This window comes from Marmota marmota, unplaced genomic scaffold (genome assembly GCF_001458135.2).
Source record: "Marmota marmota marmota unplaced genomic scaffold, marMar, whole genome shotgun sequence".
Classification (NCBI taxonomy): Eukaryota; Metazoa; Chordata; class Mammalia; order Rodentia; family Sciuridae; genus Marmota; species Marmota marmota.
This window is the reverse complement of record NW_026000349.1, coordinates 404579-417092: the sequence shown is the minus strand read 5'-3', so window position 1 is coordinate 417092 and position 12514 is coordinate 404579. Positions and strand designations below refer to the sequence as shown.

Genomic DNA, 12514 nt, shown 5'->3' with positions numbered 1-12514 from the left:
TATAGTGATGCCACCTGCTTCACTCTTCATGCTAAGGATTGTTTTAGCTATTCTGGGTCTCTTATTTTTTCAGATGAACTTCATGATTGCTTTTCCTATTTCTATGAGGAATGCCATTGGGGTTTTTATCGGCATTGCATTAAATCTGTATAGTGCATTTGGTAGCATGGTCATTTTCATAATATTAGTTCTGCCTGTCCAAGAGAAAGGAAGACATTTCAATCTTCTAAAGTCTTCTTTGATTTCTCTCTTTAGGGTTCTGTAGTTTTCATTGTACAGATTCTTCACCTCTTTTGTTAAGTTGATTCCCAAGTATCTTATTTTGAAGTTATTGTGAATGGGGTAGTTTTCCTCATTTTCTTCTCAGAGTATTGTCACTAATATAGAGAAATGTCTTTGATTTATGGGTGTTGATTTTATATCCTGCTACTTTGCTGAATTTATTTACTAGTTCTAGAAGTTTTCTGGTGGAGTTTTTGGGGTGTTCTAGATATAGAATCATATTTTCAGCAAATAGTGGAAATTTAAGTTCTTCTTTTCATATACATATCCCTTTTATTTCTTTTGTCTGTCTAATTGCTCTGGCCAGTGTTTCAAGAACTATGTTGAATAGAAGTGATGAAAGAGTGCATCCCTGTCTTGTTCCAGTTTTTAGAGGAAATGCCTTCAATTTTTCCCCATTTAGAATGATGTTGGCCTGAGCCTTTGCGTAGATGCCTTAAGATGTTGAGATATGTTCCCATTATCCCTAGTTTTTGTAGTGTTTTGAACATAAAGGGGTGCTGTGTTATGTCCAATGCTTTTTCTGCATCTATTAAGATGATTCTTATCTTTAAGTCTATTGATGTGATGAATTACATTGATTCATTTCCATATGTTGAACCAACCTTGCATGTCTGGTATGAATTCCACATGATCATGGTGCACAATCTTTTTGATATGTTTTTGTATTTGATTTGCCAGAATTTTATTGAGAATTTTTGCATCTATGTTCATTAGAGATATTGGTCTGAAGTTTTCTTTTTTTGATGTGTCTTTGCCTGGTTTTGGAATCAGGGTGATATTGGCCCCATAGAATGAGTTTGGAAGTGCTACCTCTTTTTCTATTTCCTGAGATAAATTGAAGAGTATTGGTATTAGTTCTTTTTTAAAGGTCTTGTAGAACTTGGCTGTGTATCCATCGGGTCCTGAGCTTTCCTTGGTTGGTTAGCTTCGATGGCATCTTCTATTTCCTCACTTGATATTGGTCTGTTTAAATTATGTATATCTTCCTAACTCAATATGGGAAAATTGTATGATTTAAGAAATTTGTTGATGCCCTCAATGTCTTCTATTTTATTCAAGTATAAACTTTCAGAATAATTCCTAATTATCCTCTGTATTTCTGAAGTGTCTGTTGTGATATTATCTTTTTCATCACATATGCTGTTAATTTGAATTCTGTCTCTCCTTCTCTTCATTATCATGGCTAAGGGTCAGACAGTTTTATTTATTTTTTCAAAGAACCAACTTTTTGTTTTGTCAAATTTTTCAATTGTTTCTTTTGTTTTGATTTCATTAATTTCAGCTGTAATTTTAATTATTTCTTGCCTTCTGCTTTTGCTGCTTATTTTTTTTTCTTTTTCTAGGGCTTTGAGATGTAGTGTGAGTTCATTCATTTGTTGACTTTTTCTTCTTTTAGGAATAACTCCATGCAATGAATTTTCCTCTTAGTTCTCTTTTCATAGTGTCCCAGAGATTTCAATTTGTTGTGTCTATGATCTCATTTACCTCTAGAATTTTTTAATGTCTTCCTTGATGTCTTCTGCAACCCATTTTTCATTCAATAGCATGTTGTTTAGTCTCCAGGTGATGGAGAAATTTTTATTTTTTATTTTGTCATTGATTTACAATTTCATTCCATTATGAACTGATAAAATACATAGTAGTATCTCTACTTTTTTGTATTTGCTAAGAGTTGCTTTTTGACATATTATATGGTCTATTTTAGAGAATAATCCATGTGCTGCTGAGAAGAAAGTGTATCCACTTGATGCAGGTTAAAATATTATATATATANTATGCAGTTATTGATGGATAAAATATTCTATATATATCAGTTAAGCCTAAGTCATTGATTATATTATTAAGTTCTATAGTTTTTTTTTTTATTTAACTTTTGTTTCAAAGATCTATACAGTGTTGCAAGAAGTGTGTTAAAGTCACCCAAGATTATTGTATTGTGGTCATTTTGACTCTTGAACTTGAGAAGAATTTGTTTGATGAACATAGCTGCACCATTGTCTGGGGGCATATATATTTATAATTGTTATCTCTTGTTGGTGTATGGGTCCCTTGAGCAGTATGTAATGTCCATCTTTATTCCTTTTGATTAATTTTGGCTTGAAGTCTACTTTATTTGATATGAGGATGGAGACCCCTGCTTGCTTCTGCAATCCATGTGAGTGGTATGATTTTTCCCAACTTTTCACCTTCAGTCTGTGTATGCCTTTTCCTATCAGATGAGTCTCCTGGAGGCAGCATAATGTTAGGTCTTTTTTTAAATTCAATCTGCTAGCCTGTGTCTTTTGATTGGTGAGTTTAAGCCATTAACATTTAGAGTTATTATTGAGACATGATTTGTATTTTCAGCCATACTTGTTTATTTTTGTTATTTAACTTGACTAGGTTTTCCTCTTTGATTAGTTTTTCCTTGAGTGTACTATCTCCCTCTTCTGATTTTCATCATTGTTTTTCATTTCTTCTTTATGGAATATTTTGCCAAGGATGTTTTGTAGTGCCTGTTTTCTAGCTATAAATTCTTTTAACTTTTGTTTATCATGGAAGATTTTTATTTCATCTTCAAATCTAAAGCTTAATTTTGCTGGATACAAGATTCTTGGTTGACACCCATTATCTTTCAGAGCTTGATATATGTTGTTCCAAGATCTTCTAGCTTTCAGGGTCTGTGTTGAAAATCTGCCATTATTCTAATTGATTTTCCCCTATATGTAATCTGATTTCTTTCTCTTGAGGCTTATAAAATTCTCTCGTTATTCTGTATGTTGGGTATTTTCATTATAATGTTCCTTGGTGTGGATCTGTTGTGATTTTGCACATTTGACATCCTGTAGACTTCTTGAATATAGATTTCCAATTCATTCATTATGTTTGGAAAGTTTTATGATATTATTTCATTGAATAGAATGTTCATTTCTTTGGTTTTGACATCTATGCCCCTTTCTCTATCCCAATAACTCTTAAATTTGGTGTTTTTATGCAATCCCATATTTCTTAAATGTTCTGCTCCTGGTTTGTTACCATTATTGCTGTGGGGTCTATGTTCTTTTCAAGATTATATATTTTTTCTTCATTGTCTAATGTCCTGTCTTTCAAGCGGTCTACTCTATTGGCCATGCTTTCATTTGAGCTTTTAATTTCCATTGTTTCTTTCATTTCAAGGATTTCCATTTGATTTGTTTGTTTGCTTATTTATTTATTTATCGAGAACCTCTATCTCCCTATTTAGGTGATATTTTGCTTCTTGGATTTGTTTTTGTAGCACACTGTCAAAGTGATATTTCACTGCTTGTATTTGTTCTCTTATTTCTTCTTTGAATTTACAAAGCATTTTAACCATCTATATCCTGAAATCTTTCCCTGTAGTTTTTTCTGCCTTAGCTGCCAGTGCTTCTAATGATGTGTTGTCTTGATTTGTTTGTTGTACTTTCTACACTTGTTTGTTTCATGTTGCCTGTGTGTCTTCCTTTCCAGCTCTGTGGGTCTGGTGTGTTAATTGCTTTTACCCAATAGATTTGTAGTGCTCTTGTAGGTTTCCAAGATTCCCTCTTTTTGAGGAAGGACAATGTTAACAGATCCCAATATCAACAATACATCACCTAAGAACAATTTGGTGTTATTAAGACATTTACAGTGTAGTCTCAATGTCCAGTAATGTTGGATTTAATTATTATTTACAATATAATCAGTAGTTTCATAAAAAGTTTTACTGTTTCTGGCAGTGGACAATGATCCAGGGGTCAGACCTAGGACGATATTCTGAGGGGGAAAGATGTGAGAGTATAATGTGTCTTAGTAAATGTGAAAGAGAAATCTAGTGAAGAGGGTTAGTAGCAGGGGAATAAATAGGAAGTAATTTAGGTTAGACAAGTATGTGGGAAGATAATAGAGTACATAAAACAAACACACATGTATTTAGAAAAATACAGAATGCAAAAATAGTAAAACTTGGAGGATGAAAGAAGAAGGAAAAAAGGGAAAAAAGAAAGAGAAAAAAGGGGGTAAAATGGGGGGGGGCTTATGCAACTCCTCTATATTATATTATTCAGGTGACTCAGTCCTCAAAGTCCTATTTCATGCAAAGTTCTTGGTTTCACATATGTTTGGGAAGTGAGGACCCGAGGATAGAAGGGTAGAAGAGAAAGAAGAAAAAAGAAAAAAAAATACTCGAAAGAATAAACCATGTTTTTTGCTAGTTTTAGAGATCCATTTCTTTCCTACTTCTCTTCTCATCCAGTAGATTGGGTTGTCTGTTTTAAGCTGGTGTCTCTGCCCTCAGGATGGTGTAGGTAACCTGGGTGAGAAGACTGGACCTGGTGTAGAGCATCTGTAAGTGGGGAGTGCCACCCACCATTTCCAGCAGGGAAATTGTACCTCACAGGTCTCTTTTTGGGACAGCTCATCTGACTTGGGCCCCTAGTATCATCTTCCTTTCTTGCCTGAAGATTTCCCAGATCCTGGTCTCTCTGTTATGCTCCAGACTTTAGTCCCTTCCCCTCTCTTTCTTATCAGATCCCAATAGCAGCACCTCTCACCCCTAGGCTCATACCAGGTGGGAAGTGCCCTGGTCACACTGCTCACCTGCCTAACTGAGAGCTGCTTTTATATTGGGTCATTATTGTGCTGAATTATCACCACTGGGGCAGCAGGGAGAGTTGGAAACCAGGTACCTGCTCAGATGGAGATTCAATCTGAGAACCATGCCCACCAAATATGGCGAGAAAGATTTTCCAAGATGGAGTTGGACTGCTTCCAGAGCCAGGGTGTCTCAAGAGGTGGGGGGAGCTGTCAATGGCCTTGTGCTGTGGATAGATAGCAGCTGAGTGAACTGCATGGGAGCTGAGCACAGTCTGGAGTTTTGCAGAGGTGCTGATAGCTGATTCTGCTAAGCTGCTTGAGAGCCGTGCATGAGCTAGAACTGCAGGCTTTGGGTCCAGAATCTGGAGTCCTACTCTAATGCAGAGGCTCTGATTTCTGCATGGGGGGTCACAGTGCTGGTTATTTTTGTGAAAATCCGCTGTATATGAGTCCTCTCACACTCTCTGAGATGTTATATTACAACTAGGTAAGACCTGGGTCATGGAGCTACACAGGATGCTGCCTCTTTCTGGCCCTCCATCTTGAAGTCCTAATAATTTTAAATTTTTTAACCTTATATGTCTTTCTAAACATTATAAAACAGTAAAGAAGGCAGTCTAATTACACCAATGAAGTGACTTTTGGATAATTACTATAACAATATAATTACAAATACTGTTCACCTAGATTTCTCAGGTGTTAACATCTTATACCCATAATTAGTACAGCTATTTTTTCCTAAGTATTTTATGTAAAGTTATATTTCATCCTTGAGTACTTAATAAGCATCTAGAAAAAAAAGGATATTTGCCTACCTTACCAGAATATAATTATCAACTAACAAAATGAACAATATTTCATATCATCAGTTATGTTAAGTCTTTATTCAGTCACATTTCCCGAATCCTCTCCAAAAGCATCTTAGAGTTTAGTTATCAATAAATTCAATCAAGAACTGTGAGTAACATTTGAATACTATCTCTTCTGAGACTCTTAATTTTGATACCATTTCCTACTTTCTGCCTCCCAAACCTTCCTAGTTCCCTCATCAGACACGTAGGCATTTACTGGTTCTGGTTGCAAAGATTGAGCCATTTGCCCTGTGGAATATTTCATCTTCTGGATATGAATATCCCATATCTTCTGGACATGTCTGAAAGGGTGAATTTGGAATTTTGCAGTGAGTCAGGGTGTAGACTGTATCATTGTCAAAGCATTATGGTGATTGGAAAGGTACTAATATGGTATGTTAGAAAGTGAACTTTCCCTTCTGAGTGAATCCTGTTCTTGTAAGTCTACTTGGGAACTTTGGGTGGAAACAGGTGTGTTGCTAGAAGACTAATGATTTACTACATACGGATCCATTTCCTTTTATCCTCCTATCTTTTCTCCTATTTTAGACAATAATTTCACTGTTAGGGCCATATCTTTTAAGTATTCTAACTTACTATCTTAAAACTAAATATTTGTCTTGGTGAGGAATATACAGAACTGTAAAAAGCATGGGCTTCATATCAGGTCCAGCCAGTGAACAACTCTGCCCCGAGCCTCAGTTTACTCATCTGGTAAAAGAGAAATTTCCTCCTTCTCCCAGGTTCATTTACTTTCTGTTTCATAATTAGGATGGTGAAATAAATTTCTCTAGCAAGAGTAGCACAGTTTAGTTCACCAAATGATAATGATTATTCTCCTCCTTGTTAATAATTTAATAATTTGTGTTTTAGGTTGGATCTAGAGAAGAAATAAAAAGGACCAGTATAGCAATGGGGTTGATCACTGATCCTTCCATCTTGTTCCTGAATGAACCCACAGCTGGTTTAGACTGGAGCACAGCAAATGCTATCTTTTCACTCCTGAAAAAGTAAGTGCTATGGGAATATTGCTCTTTCATTAATTTAATATCTGGTAACTTCTGTGTACCATATATTCTTGGTTAAGGGATTCAGAAACAAACAATATAACTTTTTTCTTGTTTCTTGGAAACAATTAACAAGATGTGGTTAAAAAATTTTGAAAGAAGAGCATATGGAAAGATGGCCATGGTGGTGGTAGGGAGCTGTTTTAAATAGCAGGAGGGTCAGGGAAGACCACAACATGTGACACATGAGCTGGGAATAAGTGAGTGAGACTAGCTGTATCTGCAGAAAAGAGATCTAGTTGGAAGGAGCAGCCCAGGGACCCTGAGACAGAGCATGCCTGATATATGTGGAGCATCAGAGAGGCCAAAGGTGCAGAACCCAGTGACTATGGGGAGTGGAGGTTGGTTTCTGCACTGTCATAACAATACCACAGGCTGGGGATTGAGCAACAGAAATTACTTTTCTTACAGTTCTCAGGTCGAAAGGTGTCTGCATGGTTGTTTCCTGTGAGATATCTCTCACTGGTTTGTAGATGGCCAGGTGTGTGTGTGTCTTAATCTCCTCCTAACTGGACACCAGTAAGATGAGGACCATCAGTAACCTCATTGACCTCTTTGAAAACTCTATCTACAAAGGAGGCATATTCTGGTACATTGAGGGTTAGGACTTCAACCTATGGATTTGGGGGAGGCCACATAGTTAGACTATAATGTGAGGTAGAATTTGGGTGGTGTCAGACTGTGTAGACATCATAGGCCACTGTAAAAATTATGGCATTTCCTGTCACTAAGGGATGTGAGAGAATTTTGAGAGTGTCAGAGCAGAGCAAAGGCTATGCAGTCCATAAAGGGTAAGTGAAAGGTCACCAAGGCAGAGCTGCTGAGGCAGGACAGAGTCTGGACCACTATACTCAAAGTGAGGTGAAGAGAAGAACTTGGGTTCTGGATCTGTTTTGAAGATCAAGAAAAAAATACATCCCACTCCCCGAACCTACATTCCCTGCATTTTACTTCATTTCCTGCCCCTTCCTGGGTCTCTAATCTCCTGTTACATAATTGTTTTCTGTCATCATATCCAATACCCCCTCTGAGTGAGCTCCAAGAATCAAGAACACTCCACCTTAGCACCTCCCAGTGGGGAACTCACAATCACATTTTCATCATTATCCAATCTGAGGATTCTAATCCAATGTCACCAACTCTCATGTTATCTATTTTCTTTCTTCCTCAGGATCCTTAGCAAGAACATGTACTTTCTAGCTGTTACTATTTTTTTTTATTCTTGGAAATTTTCTGACTCTTTCTCTGTCTGGCATGCCTGGACATTCTTAGTAAATTTCATGGGGTGACCCTGGGTTGGGTCCATCCCTAAGCAAACTCAGACCATAAAATGCTGCTGTGTACTTCTCTGCACAATACTCCTGGGATGGCATGTGAAAGAAAAGTAGTGCAGGGATAACCACATATACACTGGGATAAGAAGCCGGTTCATATATGTGCTCTACATATATAATAAGAATTGTAATGCAAAAAAAAAGAAGAAGAAGGAAAAAAGAAAAAGTGGGTTCATTGTCAGGAGCCTAACAAGGCTGCTCTGCACAGAGAGGGACAGCAGCAGCAAAGAGGAAGAGCAACAGCAATTCCCCCTTGAATGTTACCTTCTATAGACTAGAATCATGGCAGTGCACTAGGGGCGGGTTTAGTCTTGACTGACATAGTAAGCATCCCCTGATCTTGTGGAAGGCAAGTTTGCTTTGTGGGAACATAGACAGGCAGTTTTCTTATCTCTCAGAGGTAGAATAGGGAAACCAGAATGTCCCTTTTTCTTCTTGAGGACAGAACAGGGAAACCAGTACATCCCCATCTCAGGGGCCGGTTAGTTGTCTCCTATCTCTCAATGAGAAAACAAGGAGAGACTAGCACGTCTCCAGGTCAGTAGGTTTTATATTGGGCTACTTTCTATTTCTTGGGAATAAGAACAGCATTCATAAAGTGAGGTTGGGGAAAAGGAATATTGCTGCAATTATGTTAACAGTACAGACCACAGGTGACCAATCACCACAGACCAATCATCTGATCATATTTGTGCCTGCTGAGATTCTTTGCTGGGAAATTACTATTTATGCCCTTAAGAATTTATTTGTGTTTTGTTGGATAAGAAGTTTGGCTATTATGCCAATATTCTCTTCCTCATCAAATCTTCTCCCACCATTGTTAGTATACACCAATAATTCCTGCTCTTGTGGTAGCTACCTGACTTATACTAATGGGTATTCTATGGAATGAAGAGATTTCTCTCTTTTTCTATTCACTTTTCATTTTGTGCAATGGGTTATAATCTGTTATTGACTGTTTTAATTATCAAATTAACCCTGATTGGGCCAATGGAAGTCATGTCAATGCAAGTTTTGTTTTCTTTTCACATAGCCTTAGTCAATCTTCTAACAATTCTTTACTTCATGGTTACTATGATATTCTAGCCTCATTTTGTACATTTTCTCTGTGAGCTGTTTCTTCCAAGAACCATGGTTCCTTGGGGTGTAGTTGATATTTAGAAATCAAGATCTTGTTGCTCAGTGCTTTCACTGCTTTTGGAGTACATTGCCTCTAGATCCTTAGCAGACAGACCTAGGAAGCATACACACATGAATGTGTATGTATATAAATAAATAAAACATGAAAATGTTTTTCCATATTTATTTGGAAATATATTGATTACAAATACATTTTACATGTGTGTGTGTGTGTGTGTGTTTGTGTGTGTATTTTTTTTCCTGGAGATCCAACTCCATGATTCTTAAATGCTAAGTGCTTGTTTTTTCACTGAACTGCAGTCCCAGTCTGTCTATCTATCTATCTATCTATCTATCTATCTATCTATCTTTTTTCCAATTAAAAGATACATGTAAATATTGATATTTATATATTCAAATGCACATGATGAGTTCATAATAATATTTATAATTTCAATTGAACACCTCCATGTTATCTTGATTTTTTTCCATTTCATTATATGCAAGACTTCAGAGAGTAAGAATTTTGGCTCCATCTTCTCAATATATTCACTTACTTGCTCAGACAAGTCATTTGTTTAATGCCATCAGTCTTCCAATCACTCTGGCCACCCTCTTTGTGCACCACCTCTGCAAACCACTCTGCTTTGTATTTTAAGGTGTCAGACACACCACCTTCACAGCCTACCCTCTCTATCATCACCTTGCTTCCTCTGAAGCTCATGTCCTTTTAAGCAAGTCTCTAGGAGAGAAGATGCAGGAAGATGGGAAGATGTTACAATTGTCCTGTTTTGCTTATGAATAAGAAAACCTTAGCTACTTCTTTTATATATTGTATTAAAATCATTAATCATATGGTCTGATTCTCTTGGAGGCATCCTGATAGCATATGCTAGTTATTTAATTGAATGGATAAATTGAAGTGATTTTTAATAACAAGATTGTCCTTTTCCCACACACACTAGCAATTAGACTTCCAGATAGGATACTCTTCCATGGGAATCAAATTAGCTGAAGTAGAAATTTCTAAACTAAGGGTCTCTCCACAAACAACTTGCCCTCATCACTCTAAAGTTCAGAGTTGTTAGAGTCTGTAAACAAGTCAAGATGGCGCCTGGCATTTTGCCAGAGGGAGTGGTTTGTGATCCTCGTCGCCCCCCAGTTATTTTGCTTCAGCCAGACTGTGGCACAGAGTTGACAGAACCATTCATATACTCTGACCTTTCCAACTGGCTTTTCATTTAGTCATGTCCCTGCCCCTGTTAACCTGAGCAGGTAGTTTCAAATTACCAAGCATTTTTTTTTTTTAATTTTTATTTTTTTTTCTGTTTAGATAAACATGAAAGTAGAGTGTATTTTGACATATTATACATACATGGAGTATAACTTAGAATCCCATTCTTGTGGTTGTACATGATTTGGACTTACACTGGTTGTTTATTCATATGTGAACATGGGAAAGTTATGTCTGTTTCATTCTACTGTCTTTCCTATTCTCATCCCCCCTCCTTTTCCTTTACTCCCTTTTGTCTAATCCAATGAAATTATATTCTTCACTCCCCACCTCCCCTTCTTGTGTGTTAGCATCCATATATTAGATAGAACATTCGGGATTTGTTTGGGGGGAGATTTGCTTATTTCACTTAGCATGATAGTCTCCAGTTCCATCTATTTACCAGAAAATGCTATAATTTCACTCTTTTTTATAGCTGAGTAATAGTCCATAGTATAGGACATTTTGTTTATTCATTCATCTGTTGAAGGGCACCTAAGTTGGTCCCAGAGCTTAGATATTGTGAATTGAACTGCTATAAAAACATTGATGTGGCTGTCTCACTTTAGTACACTGATTTTAAATCCTTTGGGTATAAAAGGTTCTGAACAAGGAAAATAGACACAAAGGCAAATAAAAGGTGTCAAAACAACTTATATGTACACATATATGTATATTTTTAATAACAATTTTTAACAGTGATTTTGACCATTTAACCACAAATAATAACTCCTGTGAAATGGTAGTTTAGTACTGTTTCTGCCATGGAATTAAAACAGAGTTCAAATCTCAGTATTGCCCTTTAGTAACATTGACTCCTAGGGCAGTTGCTTGATCTTATTTAAATGATATCTGAAATATAAGAAGGTAATAATAGGGGAACTGTGTTATAAGAACATTGTGAAAATTGAAAGAAGATAGTAAGCACTTGTTAATATCAACTGCATTATCAGCACATGAAGATGAGAACAAACCCAGAGAGCCAGAAGATTTAAATGATCAATGAGAACTGGTCATATGATCATTGTTTTAATATGTATTACATAATTAGTTCTTACACTTGGGTATACTTACAAATAGCCTGAACTGCTTATTAAAACTACAGATGCCCTGAAATCACCCCAAGAGATTCTAATTCAACATCTGGGAAGACTGTCTGAGAATCTGCATTGTCAATGAAGATTCTAATAGATTCTAGACTGTTGTGCATCATCTTTAAGAAGCCCTATTGGTTTTAATAAAAACATTTAGCTTAGGTTCCCCAAGTGCCATGTATATAACACAAGATGAGAAGTTCATAAGAGACAAATCAAATTAAACTTTGGATAAATGCGCTCATGGAACAATAAAGTATTTTATCAAGAAGTACAATGTTCAGATATCTAATGACTCATTATTTTCCTTCTTCCAATTTAGGATTTCTGAGCAGGGACGAACAATTATCTTCTCCTTTCATGAGCTTCAAAATTCCGTCTTCAATCTGTTTGACAGCCTCACCATATTGGCTTTAGGAAAGCTAATGTTCCATGGTCCCACAGAGAAGGCTTTGACATACTTTGAATCAGCAGGTGTGTTTGATTTTATCAGGCACTAGATCCTTCATTCATAGACTCCTTGGGGAGAAGAGAGGGGTCAACAGGAGTGCTGCTTCATCTCTGCATAGACTTAACCTTTTTGGTCAGTTTGGTGTCAGGAGTTTTCTTCATTTTTCAGTGCTTGCTTGTTGTTTAAGTCTCTTTCCTTATCCTCTCCTATTTGAGTTTGCATTTGTTTGTGTGTAAGTGTTTCTCATGGGCCTGTATATATTTTACTTCCTACTTATGGTAATGTTTCCCTGAGAGTTCAATAATTAACTGGTTTGACTCACAGCCAGCTATTCAGTTGAACATTTTTGGAAAGGCCCAGTGTCATTCATTTTCTTCTAGACTATGTAACAGATAGTGATCTTGTTCTACTTTTATAAGGGCTCATGGAGATGCAACTTTATTTTCTAATAACATTAAATTGGCTTGA

At 36.5% G+C, this 12514-nt stretch overlaps 1 protein-coding gene across 1 annotated transcript in view; it reads left to right on the top strand.

Annotated features, from left to right (window-relative positions):
- LOC107160721 (broad substrate specificity ATP-binding cassette transporter ABCG2-like) overlaps nucleotides 1–12514 on the top strand; it is a 127627-nt gene that overhangs the window by 76378 nt on the left and 38735 nt on the right. The window contains exons 8-9 of the mRNA XM_015507356.2: nucleotides 6593–6718; nucleotides 11918–12069. Coding sequence (XP_015362842.1) covers nucleotides 6593–6718; nucleotides 11918–12069 — 278 coding nt within the window. The remainder of the gene's footprint in view (nucleotides 1–6592; nucleotides 6719–11917; nucleotides 12070–12514) is intronic.